The 15,787-nt window shown below is 45.5% G+C and overlaps 2 protein-coding genes across 22 annotated transcripts in view; one reads left to right on the top strand and one right to left on the bottom strand.

The window, feature by feature from the left end:
- The window catches only part of LOC109890109 (integral membrane protein 2B), a 39,165-nt gene extending 37,400 nt beyond the window's left edge, over positions 1-1,765 (top strand). The window contains exon 6 of the mRNA XM_031824447.1: positions 1,085-1,765. Coding sequence (XP_031680307.1) covers positions 1,085-1,173 — 89 coding nt within the window. The 3' untranslated portion in view covers positions 1,174-1,765. The remainder of the gene's footprint in view (positions 1-1,084) is intronic.
- LOC109878206 (abl interactor 2) lies at positions 1,761-15,715 on the bottom strand. Of its 21 annotated transcripts, none has more exons than XM_031824425.1 (12): positions 15,511-15,714; positions 10,094-10,261; positions 9,745-9,921; positions 9,347-9,364; positions 9,087-9,190; positions 7,838-7,990; positions 6,567-6,697; positions 6,144-6,362; positions 5,460-5,630; positions 4,786-4,875; positions 4,223-4,420; positions 1,761-4,086 (listed from the first exon to the last, which is right to left on the bottom strand). In XM_031824425.1, the coding sequence occupies exons 1-12, from the start codon at positions 15,679-15,681 to the stop codon at positions 3,911-3,913; spliced, it is 1,776 nt and encodes a 591-aa protein (XP_031680285.1). In that variant the 5' UTR covers positions 15,682-15,714; the 3' UTR covers positions 1,761-3,910. The 21 variants fall into 21 exon arrangements, with proteins under 21 accessions (XP_031680285.1, XP_031680286.1, XP_031680287.1 ...); XM_031824426.1 differs by having other exon boundaries at positions 4,786-4,872; XM_031824427.1 differs by having other exon boundaries at positions 6,144-6,353.
- Between the last annotated feature and the right edge of the window lie 72 nt (positions 15,716-15,787).

Here is a 15,787-nt window from a genome sequence, read left to right as displayed (position 1 = left end):
CACACCATACTGGGTTAGTGCCGCACACACACACACACCATACTGGGTTAGTGCCGCACACACACACACACACACACACCATACTGGGTTAGTGCCGCACACACACACACACACCATACTGGGTTAGTGCCACACACACACACACCATACTGGGTTAGTGCCACACACACACACACACACCATACTGGGTTAGTGCCACACACACACACACCATACTGGGTTAGTGCCGTACACACACACACACCATACTGGGTTAGTGCCGCACACACACACACACCATACTGGGTTAGTGCCGCACACACACACACACCATACTGGGTTAGTGCCGCACACACACACACACCATACTGGGTTAGTGCCGCACACACACACACACACCATACTGGGTTAGTGCCGCACACACACACACACACACACCATACTGGGTTAGTGCCGCACACACACACACCATACTGGGTTAGTGCCACACACACACACACCATACTGGGTTAGTGCCACACACACACCATACTGGGTTAGTGCCACACACACACACACCATACTGGGTTAGTGCCGTACACACACACACACACCATACTGGGTTAGTGCCGCACACACACACACACACCATACTGGGTTAGTGCCACACACACACACACCATACTGGGTTAGTGCCGTACACACACACACACACCATACTGGGTTAGTGCCGCACACGCACCGTACCGGGTTAGTGGCACACGCACCGTACCGGGTTAGTGGCACACGCACCGTACCGGGTTAGTGGCACACGCACCGTACCGGGTTAGTGGCACACGCACCGTACCGGGTTAGTGGCACACGCACCGTACCGGGTTAGTACTACACGTGCGCACACCGTACCGGGTTAGTACTACACGCGCGCACACCGTACCGGGTTAGTACTACACGCACACTTCTTAAGATTTACCCTGAATTGTCATGTATTAACCATTTTATGAAATTCCTTGGTGGACCTGAGAACACACTGCATTATACTCTGGCCAATGATCAGGTGCTATAGAAGATGTTTGTATAGGCCTACATGCACATTTTTGATACATCCTCCTTCATCTGTACCTTGCAGGCAGGGAAAAGCGTGAAGCCCTGAACTGCAGGACGATCCGTCACTTTGAGAACAAGTTTGTGGTCGAGACAATCATCTGTGAGCCTTAGAAAGGAGAGGAGACTGGCTACTTCAGACAACCCATGTATAGTTTCACTCACTGTCTACAGTGAGATTTTTAACCCTTCTCTCTCCCCCGTATCACCCCTCATAGATCCTTTACTCTTCTGTACTGCTGGTAGTTTTGAGGAAGAGTTAAGTTGATTCCAAGTCAATACTGTTGTATAAGGTGTAAAACTAATGAATTTTCCACTTTGTGTGAAGTAAATACCATTTCATTTGGGGTCAACTCTTCAAAGAATAAGATGTTCAGCTTTTCTATGTTTTGTGGGAATTGTTTTCTATCCTTACTCGGGGGTTTATTAATGTTAAAGAAAGTGTTTAAACAGACACTGTTAAGTCAGTTAATTACAATGTTAAGGTATATAACTAGATTGATGAAATATAAACTCAATGAGAGTATGCATACTTTAGCATAGAAAATGAATGATTTTTGTATCAGCTGTTACCAGTACAGTGCGATGAAACAAGAGGAATCTCACACCACAGGTCCGTCTGAAAACGGACCATGTGGTAACTAACTTGTATATATAGTCTGTAAAAAGGAAGATTACCACAATAAATCTTAATCGTTTTATTGTTCTCATTGTTTTACAAATATGATATTTAATTCTAAAGTTAAACTTTTTTACTGTGCAACACAATGGCATTATGGACTGTTTTACTTAACTTGACATCCAGAGAGATCTTGGTCTGAGGGAATAGAACACTTGTTCTTACACAATTATATATTCTCCATTTACACACTAAATGAATGGCTCCTCCTGGAGTAGTCAAATCCCATAACTTTATTGATCTTCAGACGTTGGGATAAAAGTTGACATGGATTTAGCTTACACGTTAGTCTTTGGATGAGGCTGGTTTAGTAGTACCTGGGGTTGCACAGCGTTGTGGAACATTGCAGATAAATGTCCTGATTAGGGTTGACATGAGTCTTTATGCTACATGTCAGAGGCATGTTTATTCTACATAACATATCTGAATATTCAAAAGGTTGTGCTCTGCTGACCGTGCCCCTAGGGTCCAGTTCTGGGGCTGCCTTCTGAAAGGGCAAGTGGGTTTCAGACACCACTACAGTATTAAGAAAAATGGCATGCAAGACTCAACAGACCCACTTTTAATAAAAAATAAAGGATTTGACTGACAGACAAGCACAGAGCCCTCAGACACAGCCAAGCAATTTGGCAATAATACTTGTACCTCTAGAGACTATATAAACACACTCAATGCATCAGTTTCAGCATGATGGAGTCATTGAAAGGTTTTGGTGCCGGTTTGTTGGATAATTTCTACAACGGCTCACTTTAATATTAGTCCTCATCTGAGGCAGTAATACAGCTTATTTTAAATGTTATTTCAGTAACAATTCACTCTTACCACAAATGTGCTTTCAATCCCAAACAACTTAAAGATCTACATTTTCAAACCCATCCCACTGGTATTTTTTATATTTTATTGCAAATGGAAGTGACACCTACACACGCACACTTCAATATGGCACAAGCTTCCTTTATCACCTATAAATGCATCATAAAACCCCACCTGTCAACGATGGTAATATGGGTGAATATTTAAAACCAAACCAATAACCACACCATATCTAAAATATTAAGACAGGAATAATATAGCAGAAAAGGAGACTATTGAATGTTTTTTTTTCAAAAGCATGCCGTCTGCCACGCTTTGGTGAAGACCCACTACAATAAGAACGAATAAGCATCAAATGTTGAAATCGTTGATGCAAATGAGTGGCCAGAGTATTAATCTTCCTAAAAGAGACTCCCAGACAGTCAATCTATTCTGTCTTGATTACAAGGTATGGAAGAGACTTAAGACTCAATTTTGTGTTGTGTTTCTCAAACTTGTTTTGTGCCATGGAAGCCAACGTCTTCAATTAAAACTAGAACTGACCACAAGGTTGAGAAACACTGCTCTACCCATCTGGCCTGTGAAGTGAGGCAAGTGAAGTAGTGACTGAGCATGCTCCAAGCCCTAGTGTTCTAAGCTGCCCTAGCTAGCCTTGGGCCAGAACCAATTCATTAAGTACTGAATCCAAACTGAAGAGTTTCAAAATGGGTGTTCAGGTGAGCTGAAAACAAATCAGTTTCAACCTTTTTTCCCCCCAGTCTTACCCACCACTAATATCTAGCTGTTATAGTCAAATGTAGACATACAGTATGTGCTTGTCTTCTCGCCTAACGTGGCATTGTATAAAGTTCAAGCGCAACAATCCATCTCCTAATCCCACTAACCAATAGGAGCTGCTCCTGGTTTTAAATAAATATGAGTCTAGAAAGGCTCGGGGAGTGTCAAAAAAAGAAGATGCTTGGGCTGAGAGTAGAGAACTTCATCAGGATTATCTGACATCTATTTCTATCCTTAATCAGCAGCCCTGGCCACCGTACCATCCCTCCCTATATAATACATGGTCCACATAAATAAAACTTTAAAATCACAATAATCCTTGTAGCCTTCCTTGTAATAATAGTAAAGACAAAATGAAGCCCTAATAGTACATACAAAAACCCCCCACCATAAAGTCTCATATCATTCAAAAACACAGGAAATATCTACAAGTGGCCGTTGTACAATGTACTTCATCTGGTAGACCGGTTGAGGATAGTTGTATACTCTTCATGAACGCTCATCTCTTCCTCGTTAACTTCCTCAATGTGATCATGCTCTGCCTAACAAAGTCTTTGACCTTCCTATAACCTCTCCTCTTCCTCAGTCGGCATAGTGCATGATGGACTCAACGTAGTTCCCAGGGAAGAGGCCGGTGGTGCCACTCATCGTTCCTTCGTACCAGCCGTCGTCGTTCTTCTTGATGACGTAGATGATAGCGCCCTCGTTGAAGGACAGCTCGTCCTCCTTGTCCGCCGCGTAGTCGTAGATCGCCACCACTGTCCACCAAATCAGAGAGGAGCGATGAGGACAGGAGATGGGTAGAGCACAAGGGAGGGCGAATTAAAAAGAGAACAACAGGAGAAGTGGATAGGGCATGTTTAGATCAGGGTGGAAGAGAGAATCACTCGCTACCTTTCTCCATATAGGTGCGTGGGGCCCACGGGGGGTCCTCCTCTGCATAGGGATCACTGTATTCCACCACGGCCGACTCTTCTTCCTCCTCATCATCATCATCATCATCATCATCCTCATAGTCCTCTGGAGGGGGCGGGGTGGGTTCCTCAAACACAGCTTCTTCTACAGGGGGTGGGGGAGGGGGCACGTCTGAGACTGGGGGGGGGGGGGGGGGGGGGACGACAACACACAGTCAGGAACCTTGTAACTAACCAACCAGTGGAATGTAGACATGTGGATTGACACTGGCATTCCCATGCATGTGGCGGAGGGCTGGAGTGGTTGTTTGGGTATCCATGCTGAAAGTGTATGAAGACAAACAGAATTCTGGGGGGAAAGGAGAAGACATTTCCAACGCGCACAGGTGGGAAGTTTATTTCAGACAGGTAAATCAAAGTCGATGGATAGTTCAGCTTTGAAGTAAAGACAAAAATAGACTCACGTCATGAGTAACAAACACATGCACGACGGAGCCGCTGCAAAGACCAGGCAACAAGGCGGAGGAGCTAAAAGCCACTTACTGGTCTCCTGTACCCGAGCCACAAAGCCCATCAGAGGGAGCTGAGGAGTGATCTGCATGGAGGGGGGAGGGGGGGCAACAAGAGGACCTGCTATGCACACACACCACAGGAGAAGCAGAGAGAAGAAAGAAAGAGGGGCAGATTGTAATTAGGAAAGAAAGGAAGGCAGAAAGAGAGATGTGGTGGAATTAGAATATGATAGAAGCCAGTTAGATCAGTAGGCAGACTAGGCATCCTTTCACACAAAAAAAGACAGCGAGCTGCCGAGACCTAGGCACTTTGTGCCTTCCCATAGGTTTGCCTGTCTTCTGAAATCAAATGGGAGTTTTAATGTATGAATTCAATACTCTAGTGAGGTTCTGGGAACTCACAAAATTACAGTTTTCTTCCACAAGAACTGAACATTTTTGTCAGCTTGTATTTAAAATGTTGTTTTTTTAACCAAAACGCTAAGCCAAGTAACAGAAATCATTTGGGCCGGTATACATTTTGTTTCTACAAATAAGTTACAGGATGGACCAGAAGCCCAAACGCTCCAGGATCCAAACCAGACAGTAATATATGAAAGAAAGCTTTAAAAGAGGCAGGCTCAAACTAAATGAGAAAGATCTCTGAACACAAAAGCCCATTTGCGTTCTGGTAGGAGTGATGTGTTGCTGCTCCAGGCTGTTTACCTGGGACCTGGTTGAAGTGGGGTCCTCCGTTGGGCTGGGGCTGGTTCAGGGCCATGTTGGAGTTGGGCTGGCCCGTCAATGACGCGGGCCGGCGGTATGGCAGAGACCCCCCCACCGCAGGAGGGTTCTGTGTTTGCACCGGCCGGTTCATGCTGAAGAACTGGGGGGCACCTGGGGTACAGACAGCAAGGGGAACCAGAGAGATTTTGGTATTGTGTAGCCATGTCACTGAACGTATCACTTCTGTTTCCCATCACATGATGCACTTAATTCATGGGTTCGATGTAAGCACTTTACAGTTTTTGGTATTCAGATGTCTTATTATCATGGCATATTTCAAGTCAAAGACCCTTTTCAACATCACTTACTGTAAGAACACAAGAACAATTTAACTCATGCACAAGGTGTGATGATGGCATGCAGGTGGTGACTGGGGGCGACGGGAGAGAGTTGCCCTAAGAAGGGAATGAGAAAGACACCCAGAGGAAAAAGGAAAAGACAGAGTGACAGATCAGACAGTGAGAGGGAGGGTGATGGAGAAACTCTGATGATGCATGGGTGGAGAACGACCAGCCCACATGACAACATCCCCGCTGGTATACAGACAGATACAGGTCCTGGGATGATGGGAGAGATGGTCGTGATGCAGGGGAGAGGGTGGTGGTGGGCGGGGGGGGCACTCACCTTGTGCGGGAGTGCTGAAAGCAGCAGGGCCGGTGCTAGTGACGGAAGTGGGGAGCTGGGGTGGGGGAGGGGGCACGGGTAGACCCTCAGGTGGGGGGGTGGGGGAGGGATTAGGAGCTAGAGAGAGTACAGGGAGGCCATCAGATGGGACGGGAGTAGTAGTGGTCGTGGGAGGTGGCTTAGCAGGGTTGGGAAGGGCAGGGGCAGTACCTGCACCATCAGCAGGTGGGAAAGGGAGGAAAGCAGTGGGAAAAAAGAGGAAAGGAGAAGGAAAGACAGGAGAGGGAGATAAAGACAGGTGCTCAGACACTATCAAGGGGGAAGGAAGGAGAGAGTTTAAAGCAGTCTGACAGACCGTATTGCTCTTTAGAGAGCTAGTAGGTGGAGCTTAGACAGTGGACAGGGCATGTGGCCAGACCTTACCTGGGAATGCTGTGGGGGGCGGGGCAGGCGTTGGCACGGCGATAGGCAAGCCCACGGAGCCGCTGCCGCTGTTCTCTCTGCTGCTGCTGCGGCTGCTGCTGCTAGGGTGGCTGCCTCCACTGCTGCCACTGCTAATGATGTCACACAGCCCATCACAAAACCCAATCAACACCCGCAGGCATTAAGTCATTTACAGTATAGATTAGAGGTTATATACTTTGTAGGGCCAGTTCCCCAGATACAGATTAAGCCTACTACTGTCCAGCGCTAGGTTTAATCTGTGGTGCAGGAAACCGGTCCTTAGAGCCCTATTGGTATCAGCGGACCTGCAAGCACAACCTACCAAACCAGGGTCTCTCCTGGCCCAAACTCCTGCCCCCCCCCCCCCCATCTACCTAGCACTGAACAGATTTAAATGAACAGATCTGCTTTGAGATGACATGTACAGCAATAAAGAAATGAATAAAACATCACAGATTACAACATGACATTTAGCGGTGGTCCATTAGTGAGACATGAAGTGACAAAGACAGAGGCACGACAAAGCTGGAGGCATCTGAAGAAAATCAAGGCGAGAAGAAGAGGAAGGAGACTGGAGACAGGGAATGAGTGAGAAACTGGATGGATGGAAGAAAAGGACCAATGCATAGCTAGGTTGGAGCAGAAAGGACTGTCTGTTTAATTTAAGCCAAGGTCAACCATTGCTACTATTAGTTTTAACGTCAGTTTCAAACGTAATAATGTGCTCAGAAGGAAATAGAGAAGGGACTGACGGAGAAAAAGGATCAGCTGTATTCCAAAGCCCAAGCTTCAATTCTCTGGTGGCAGATACTCTGTCATGTAGTCCTAAAGATCTTATTCTCACTGCCTGGTAGGAGCCTCAGTGACACCCAGAGCTGCTCGTGCTTATCTGATCTGAATATCCTCTGCTGTTACGCAGATGATAAAAATACATTACTTGGAAACAAGAAACATATTTGAATACATGCCTATCTGAGCTGTACGTTCGTTTTGTGTGCTTGGTGTAGTGCCTATTCAAAGCGTTTCAGACCAGTTTTTTGGTGATATTATTATATTAAGTCCTGTGGGTAGGGCTGGGGGAAAAAGGAGTTTAGTAGCATGTAGCTACAGTGTCTAATCTATTGCAGCAGGTCTTTACTACAGGGCAGTTGAATCTAAGCGTGTCTGTTCAGTGAGTCCAGGGCCGCTCAAAGTGTGTTCTAGACGTGTTTTTAGCTAGCGGTGTGCTGGGAGCATGCGGGGCGGGGTACCTGTACGTGCGGTTCCTCTGATTAACAGAAGCAGTGCGTGCAGGGCTCTGCTGTGGGGGCGCCATGTTGCCATGGCGCGTCGGGCTCGAGACGTAGTCGTTAGGGACAACGGGAGGACGCACCGGCTCGAGTGTCCTATAGGGGGAGTGGCGCCTGCGAGGGGAGGGGTATGAGAGGAGTTTAACATCCACAAGTGAGGGGAGGGGGGGGGGACAAGAAAAGGAGGACAAACATGGGAACCAAAATAAATAAAAGAGAACCAGTGCAAACTCAAAATGGGGTGTAGGTGGGAAAAGGCATTAAATGCATCAATCGTATCCACAGCTGCTGCTGCTTCGGTTCTTACACAGCCCAACATCAACCGAGGACAGTGATGTCTATTGATGTGCTTCAGTGGAATAAAAAGCCTCAAAAGTATGGATGAGCAGCCAAGTATAATCTCCCCCTGTGATTGTGTAAGGGATGGAACTTTGAGCGCTGTTGCCATGGAGAGCATGAACAGCCTGAATTAGAGTTGAGGGGGGAGGAGTCACATGACATCACACATATGGGGGTGGAGGGGGGGGACAAAAGCAACCAAAACACCACAGACAGAGATGCCTCCTCTACACCAGAGACTGGACTAGGGCAGTGTGTCATGGACGCCCGACATGCATCTCATTTCAGGGGGGACATGTTTGAAGGTCACACACAGCGCTTAAACATTAGAAGAGACATAAAAACAATGTTATAAACCATTACATACATTACTGTTATGGACAGGTCTATAGAGGGGGATACAAACTGGACAGGGACACATAACAGGACAAAGCAACAATAACAGTAGCCCATAATGTCAATAAACACATTTGAAGATACCCATTCACTGGAACGACCACACACCTGAAGAAATGTGTTATGTATGCACATTCATTATATCATCAAACAGCATATCATGTGCCACAGGCTAGCTTTGACCTTTTCACAAAGAGGTCTGCTCCGAACCTTAAATAAATGTCACTGAAGGTCGCTGCTGGGTGGTGAGGGGGTAGGCTGGTCCCTAGCCCACCATACGGGGCTTAGGAGGAGCAGAGGGACACTACAGCAATCTGTAGTACAAAGGGACACCTGGTGCCTGCATGATCAGATCTTGTCCATTGACGAACATGTTTTAGATGTCTGATTGTGATTGGCTGAGACTGAAAGCATGCTTTTCTCAAGGAAATGAGCAGCATGGACAGGAGTTGTGGCACCTGCCACATTTACATACCCAATGGTTCCCTTCCCTGACATGGGTGGGCTTGGCGGCTTCTGTGTGGGTGGGTTGGTGCGAGGGAGACCTGTGGCTCCGGCCTTCATGTTCTGAGCACTGGCCTATAGGACATGGTGAGAGAGGTTACAAAAACAACAACAGGGAAATACTAGTCAACAGAGCAACACGACACAACCTGGGATCAGACAAAACACACTCTGGTCTTACACGCATAACAACGTTGTTTTTAGGGTTTACATTTCATTAGAAATCCTTACCTTAAACCTTAGCAACCACTAGGTTCATTTTAAAGGCAAATAAGTGTTGCAAAGAGAGAGAAAGAGAAAGGAGGATTAGTGACTAATAGCGAGAAAATGCACAGAAACACATAGGCCTAGAGTCCACAGATGTTGTCAGGGAAAAAGTGAACAAGTCACACACTGTCCTAGTGACTCACACGGTTAACGCCACACCCTCGTGCTTTTCCCAAGGGCCTACTACTGTCTTTGTACCAAACAGGGGGGAGTTCCCCAAAACGGTTGTCGCACTAAGATCAGTGTTTGTCCATGATCTTAGTGCTACAAAAGTTTGATGAAAACTCACTCCAGTACAAAAATAAAAATGTACTATCATCAGGAATCCAGTCGGTAAACGTCAATGCCCCACTGCTCCCTACCTTGACTCCATGGCCCATGTCATCCAGCAGGCTGTAGTCGATTGGCTTGCGGATGTAGCGCACCGGCCTCTCTGGATTGGCCGGAGCAATGATCTTATGTGTGCGAGAGGTGTTCTTATTGGTGGTCAGGATGCCAATCTCCCGCCTGGCCACTTTCTCTTTGTGGATGTCCACTGTCTGGGGCCGCACAAGGGGCAGAAATACAAGAAATAGACTTGAACAAAACAGCTTTTTGAGCTAGGCCTATAAAGTATTTTTTAGGCTATATGGATGTGTGTGTGAGTGTATTTCGCAACGCGTGCATCCAATGTGTGTGTAGACAAAGTGGTCCACATCCCGGCAGCCATACCTGTGAGATGTGGTTGATGGAGGACTCCATGCGGCGGAGCTGGGAGGCCTGAATGTCAAGCATCTGCAGGACATTGTTGGCCAAGGTGTTGATCAGGTATGCTACGCTGGCCAGAGACTGGGTGGTGTAGTTCTTAGTCTCCTCCAACGCTCTGTGCTTATCTGGTGACTGAGGAAGGAGAGTGAGTGAGAGAGAGGATGAACAGATAGACATCAGTAACAGACATCAGTAACAGAAGCGAGTGTAGCGAGGCAATAAGAAAACAAAGCCAGGCAGCATAAAAAGGAGAGCATTGATATCATATAAATAGGATCTTGCAGGGGCTGAAGGATAACAAGGCAAGCCCTTATGTTTTCAGAGGGAAACAATTTCCCAGAGATGAACCTTTCCTTGCTTTTCTGACCACAATGCCCTTGTTGACAGTATGTACTGACCGACATTACTTTTCTAAAAGGACAACCCTCTACCCTCCCCATCTGCACGGATTTCCATGGACGGTGTGTTAAAGAACAACTGAATGCACAGATTCTGGCATGCGTTTCTCTGCTGCTCATTAAGAAAAAACAAGTTCAGTCTTGGGGGTGTGGTTCGATGTGACAGTTACTGATGTTTGTCCCCTATGAAACACCATAGGAACAAAGCCAGTATTACTTCTTCAAAATAGTAAATGATTCTAAGAACTCAAGAAATATGTAATTAATTGACGTTTTTGCTGAGGTTTTAGTTGCGCAGTTTTACATCTAGTTAAGGTGTTTGGTGCAGTATTGCTCAAGTTTTTTTTTTTTTTCAAAAACATGTGACTTGTTGTCTTATGTAAACAAAGTCAGATCCGTTGCACTGACGGGGAGGTCTGTCTCACTGTCTGCGGTAGGATTGGATAGAGCGCAATCACAGCAGCTGTGTATCCCGTGTCAGAGGGCAAGTGAGCATTGTCGAAATCAAAACCCAACCCTCAAGTCATGATGAACTCACTTACAAAACTCATTTTGTAACAATACTGACCTCATGAACAAAATTATCCTATTTCCACTTTGTAGTCAATGTTGACACTAGAATGAATGTGTCTGACTAATATCAATGCCACATAGAAAACAGCCTATCAGAGAAGATGTTATTTGCCTTCAGATACACTTTAACAACAGTGAAAACTAGGCAGCCTCAATCACGAATTCCACAAATACACATGCATGCCTTACAGGGAGTCAAGAGCACCACAAAGGAATTACATCCATTCTCAAGCAAGAAGACAAACAGGTTGTCAGTATTCAAAGAAAGGTGCAGTTGTAGTGCACTGGGATGACAAGAGCACACAAACTCTCACACTTGTAGCAGTCTCAAGATCAACTGACAGCATTCTTCAGATCATTTATTCATAGCTAACCTGCAATTAACTCTGACAAAAATAGGTTTAACTCATACAACACTCAAACTTCAGCAAAAAATAATTGACAAATAGGCCTACATCAGGTAGACCAGAGCACTTCAATCGAACCTCTTCCTAACTGCGTGGCTTCACACAGTTCCAACTCCATTGAGTTGGATGACTACACGAAAGTATTAGGCCCGATTACCAACAACGACGAGACGGCCTACAGAGAGGCAGGCACTCGGACGGCGTGGTGCCAGGTAAACAACCTCTCCCTCAACGTCAGCAAAACAAAGGAGCCGATTGTGGACTTCAGGAGGAACCAGGCTGTCCTCATCAATGGAGACGGTCAAAAACTTCAATTTCCTCTGCATATTCATCTCAGAGGAACTGAAATGGTCAAACTACACGGACACCGTGGTGAAAAAGGTACGACAGCGACTCTTCTACCTCAGGAAGCTGAAGAAATCCAGCCTGTCCCAGAGGACCCTCAGTGTTCTACAGGAGCACCATCGACATCCTACTGTCCCCCCCACTGCCCCCCTCCCCCCACACACACACAACGGACAGTTACCCTGCCCCCACCCCCCAATGGAAATTTATTATTACTACAGTTGTAAATATGTATAATCATATTTGTACTGTTATTGTTTCATTCACCTCTCTTTTTGACCTGCACAGTTAGTGCTCGGAGCTTAAAAATGTCACTGTACTCTGTAATTACTTCTGCGACCGTGTGCATGTGACTAATCTAAAACAGAAGAACAGTGATCCATTCTGTGACTAACTATATAGGCTAGGCCTATTGGGGAACCAGCAGACTTTTATTGAACAATCTCAGATTAGCCTAATTAAATATCTTGAGTCCTGGATGGCGCAGTGGTCAAAAGCACTGCGCCCAAGTTCTGAAGCGTGTCACAACCGGCTGTGACTGGGAGCCCCATAAGAGGGCGCACAATTGGCCCAGCGTTTTCCAGGGTAGGCTTTCCTTGGCTAATCTCGCTCTAGCGACTCCGGTCGTCAGTTGAACGGTGTTTCCTCTGACACATTTGTGTGTCTGACATCCGGGTTAAGCGAGCAGTGTGATAAGTAGGCGGCCGTTCGTCTCTCCCAAGTCCATTGAGGAGTTGCAGAGATGAGCCAAGGGACCTAATTCAGGGAGAAATTTGGTTAAAAAAAAAAATGCTTGTGGCCATACCACCCTGAACATGCCTGTTCAGGTTCGGGTCTGGTTAATACTGGGGCGGGAGACTTCCTGGGAATACCAGGTGCAGTTAACTCCCGAAAATATTTGTTTTAATGAATACCAGTATGGAGTCCGTGCTTGAGTCAAGTGTGTGAGAATGACAGTCATGATCACAGCTGGGCAGAAGCAAGATCACAGGTCAAGACATCTTTAGTCATATTAATTATTAACTATACCCAATAATGTCATTGCACATTCAGTGCCAGGACGTTTGAACACTGGTCACTTTAATAATATTTACATACCGTTTTACCCACTTCTTATGTATATACTGTATTCTACTCAAGGTTCATCCTATATAACTACTGCTGTGCACACCTTTCCTATTCATATACTGTCCATACACACCATTACACATATGATTTATATACATATACACCAGACTCTGACATTGCTCATTCTGATATTTCTTAATTAAAATTTGGGGGATGTGAGTGTACCATTTTGTGTTGTTAGGTAAACTGCACTGTTGGAGCTAGAAACATAAGCATTTCGCTGCCATGCGATAACATCTGCAAAATACACAGTGGCCAGTTTATTAGGTAAACCACCTCGTTCACAAAAATGGATCACCGCTACAGAGAGTGAGTCACGTGGCCATGGCTTACTATATAATGCAGGCACAGACAATCGAGGCATTCAGTTACCGTTTAATTGAACTTTAGAATGGGTAAAACAAGTGACCTAAGCAACTGAGCGTGGAATGATTGTCGGTGCCAGGCGCGCCGTTTGAAGCATCTCAGAAACGTCTGGCCTCCTGGGCTTTTCACGTACGACAGTGTCTAAGGTTTACCGAGAAGAGTACGACAAACAAAAAACATACAGTCAGCGGCAGTCCTGTGAGCGAAAACAGGTCGAGATGAGAGGTCGAGAGGCAACAGGCGGTCCACAATCAGGCAAATAACAGCGCAGTACAACAGTGTTGTGCAGAAAGGCATCTCGGAATGAACAACTCGTCGGTCCTTGTCACGGATGGGCTATTGCAGCAGACGACCAAACTGGGTTCCACTCCTATCAGCTAAAAACATGAAGAAGAGGATTCAGTGGGCACACGATCACAAACACTGGATAATTGAGGAGTGGAAAACCCTTGATACCAACTGAGCGACTTTTACATTCCCCCGAAGAACTCCAGCTGTTCTGGAGGCAAAGGGGGGTCCAACCCAGTTCTAGATGGGAGAATCTAATAAACTGGCAACTGAGTGTATGTGTAAGTGACCAATAAAATGAGATTTGACAGAATTAAAAGTTAAAGGAGAAGGATAGGTTACAACAACCAAGAGCCAACTTGCTACTTAATATTCTGAATGGAGTTATTTGTAACTGCAGGGTGAGAAAGTGCATGCACTGCAGCCTCTTTTAGCCTAGCTAGCTAACTTCTCCCGGTTTGATACAGCCCTAGACAGGTACTACATAATCATATTTTATGATAAATAACCTAACTATAGCAGCTATTAGTATACTATAGGGCGAGTCAGCTTGGATGGTTGCTGTCTCATCTCTCCCTCCTCACCATGTCACTTCCTCAATGTATGGCCCCTCCCCCGGCTTCTATAGCAGCACCTCTCCCCCACTGCTTGGCTTTATCAGCTCCATCACTCGGATCGGCCTGCATTCGACCCAATCTATATGGAATTATTCTAGTTGTCCTCGGGTCCGTTCAGAACTGGTCTCTATATTAAAAAATGAATTTATGCATATCAGGTCAGGGTGGGAAAGCCCCGATCCATTTCGGAACCCGTCCAACTTTTTGGAACCGTGAAGACCTCTAGTTCCAGGGCAGTGGCACTATTGACAAACGTTTCACACTCGGTGTCAGAACCTCACTTTATATTAGGAAAAACGTACTTCATGGCATGACTAACGTTATGAACAATTTAGCTTGTTCTGCCACTGCCAGATCCACCAGTAGTCTATGAAACACAGATTTATTTTCCCACTCTAGTCAGTAGTACAAGAAGTTCGGCATTGACGATACAGGGCGTCCTATCCAATCTGCAGTGTCTTGCTTTGGCACACAAGGCTGTAACATTAACGTTATCTAACTAACGCTAAATATTGGCAGAAGAACGCTTACAAGTGCCACACATGGTATATTTATTTTCTTCACGACCAATGTTAACAACTAGCTAATGTTGACATGAGTTGGGAATTTCAAAATCGTACCACTGGAGAATTTGACAGCAATGGCAGCTAGCAGTGCAGCTAACTAGAAACTAGTGGCTAGTTGGAATTAGCTAGCTCGTTTGCTATAGTCATAATTCGTTTACTTGTGGATTATTTGGTTCTCTTCTGGTATCAGAACGTGTCCCATCATTTGAAATCCAATTAAATTCCTTACTTCTTTACATTACTTCTTTACCTTAGCTGAATACCTTGTTGTATACCCCATCACGACAGTCAATCATGAAACCAGCTGTGCCCAGATAATTCGTGCTAGCTCAGCTAGTTAGCACAACTAGTTAGCTAGCAAGCATTATTTGGTTGGATGTAAATAGCTAACGAAGTCAAGTTAGTAAAAATACTAACAACTACATAAACGTTTGAGAAATGACTACACGTGTACGACGGTTGGAGAACGGCAACCAATGTTTTCACATTAGGAAAAACATAGCTACGTTCCGCATGAAGTAGCTAACTAAGGTTAGCTAGTTATTTATAGCCTAGCTTGGTCGCGCTAGCAGGAGCACCCTTGCAGTCGAGTCGCTGCACCTCATCGGCAAAGCTCGTAGCCATCACTTCGCCCAGCGTCAAAGATGATACTCGTAGAATATATAATTAATAATATTATAAAATTATCATTACCTGAACATAGTTGCTTTCGCAATACTCGGCAACTCTTTCCAAATTGGTAAAACTATCTAATAATGCACTACGTCCAGCTGGAATCTCCTCTTCCAAAAGCATTTGTAACTCCGCCATTTTCACATCTTTAGCAATCAATGCATGCCAGATCCCAACCTCTCCAACGCTCATGCAGAAGTGGCGTTGGGCATCCCAACTATGACGGAATGTATAACAATCTGTGACAAATTTAAGTGGATATGATACCTAGATCTTTGCTCTTTCAATTCCTTGTCCA

The sequence above is a fragment of the Oncorhynchus kisutch genome, linkage group LG5 (genome assembly GCF_002021735.2).
Source record: "Oncorhynchus kisutch isolate 150728-3 linkage group LG5, Okis_V2, whole genome shotgun sequence".
NCBI classification, from domain to species: domain Eukaryota; kingdom Metazoa; phylum Chordata; class Actinopteri; order Salmoniformes; family Salmonidae; genus Oncorhynchus; species Oncorhynchus kisutch.
This window is presented reverse-complemented; position numbering and strand designations above follow the sequence as displayed.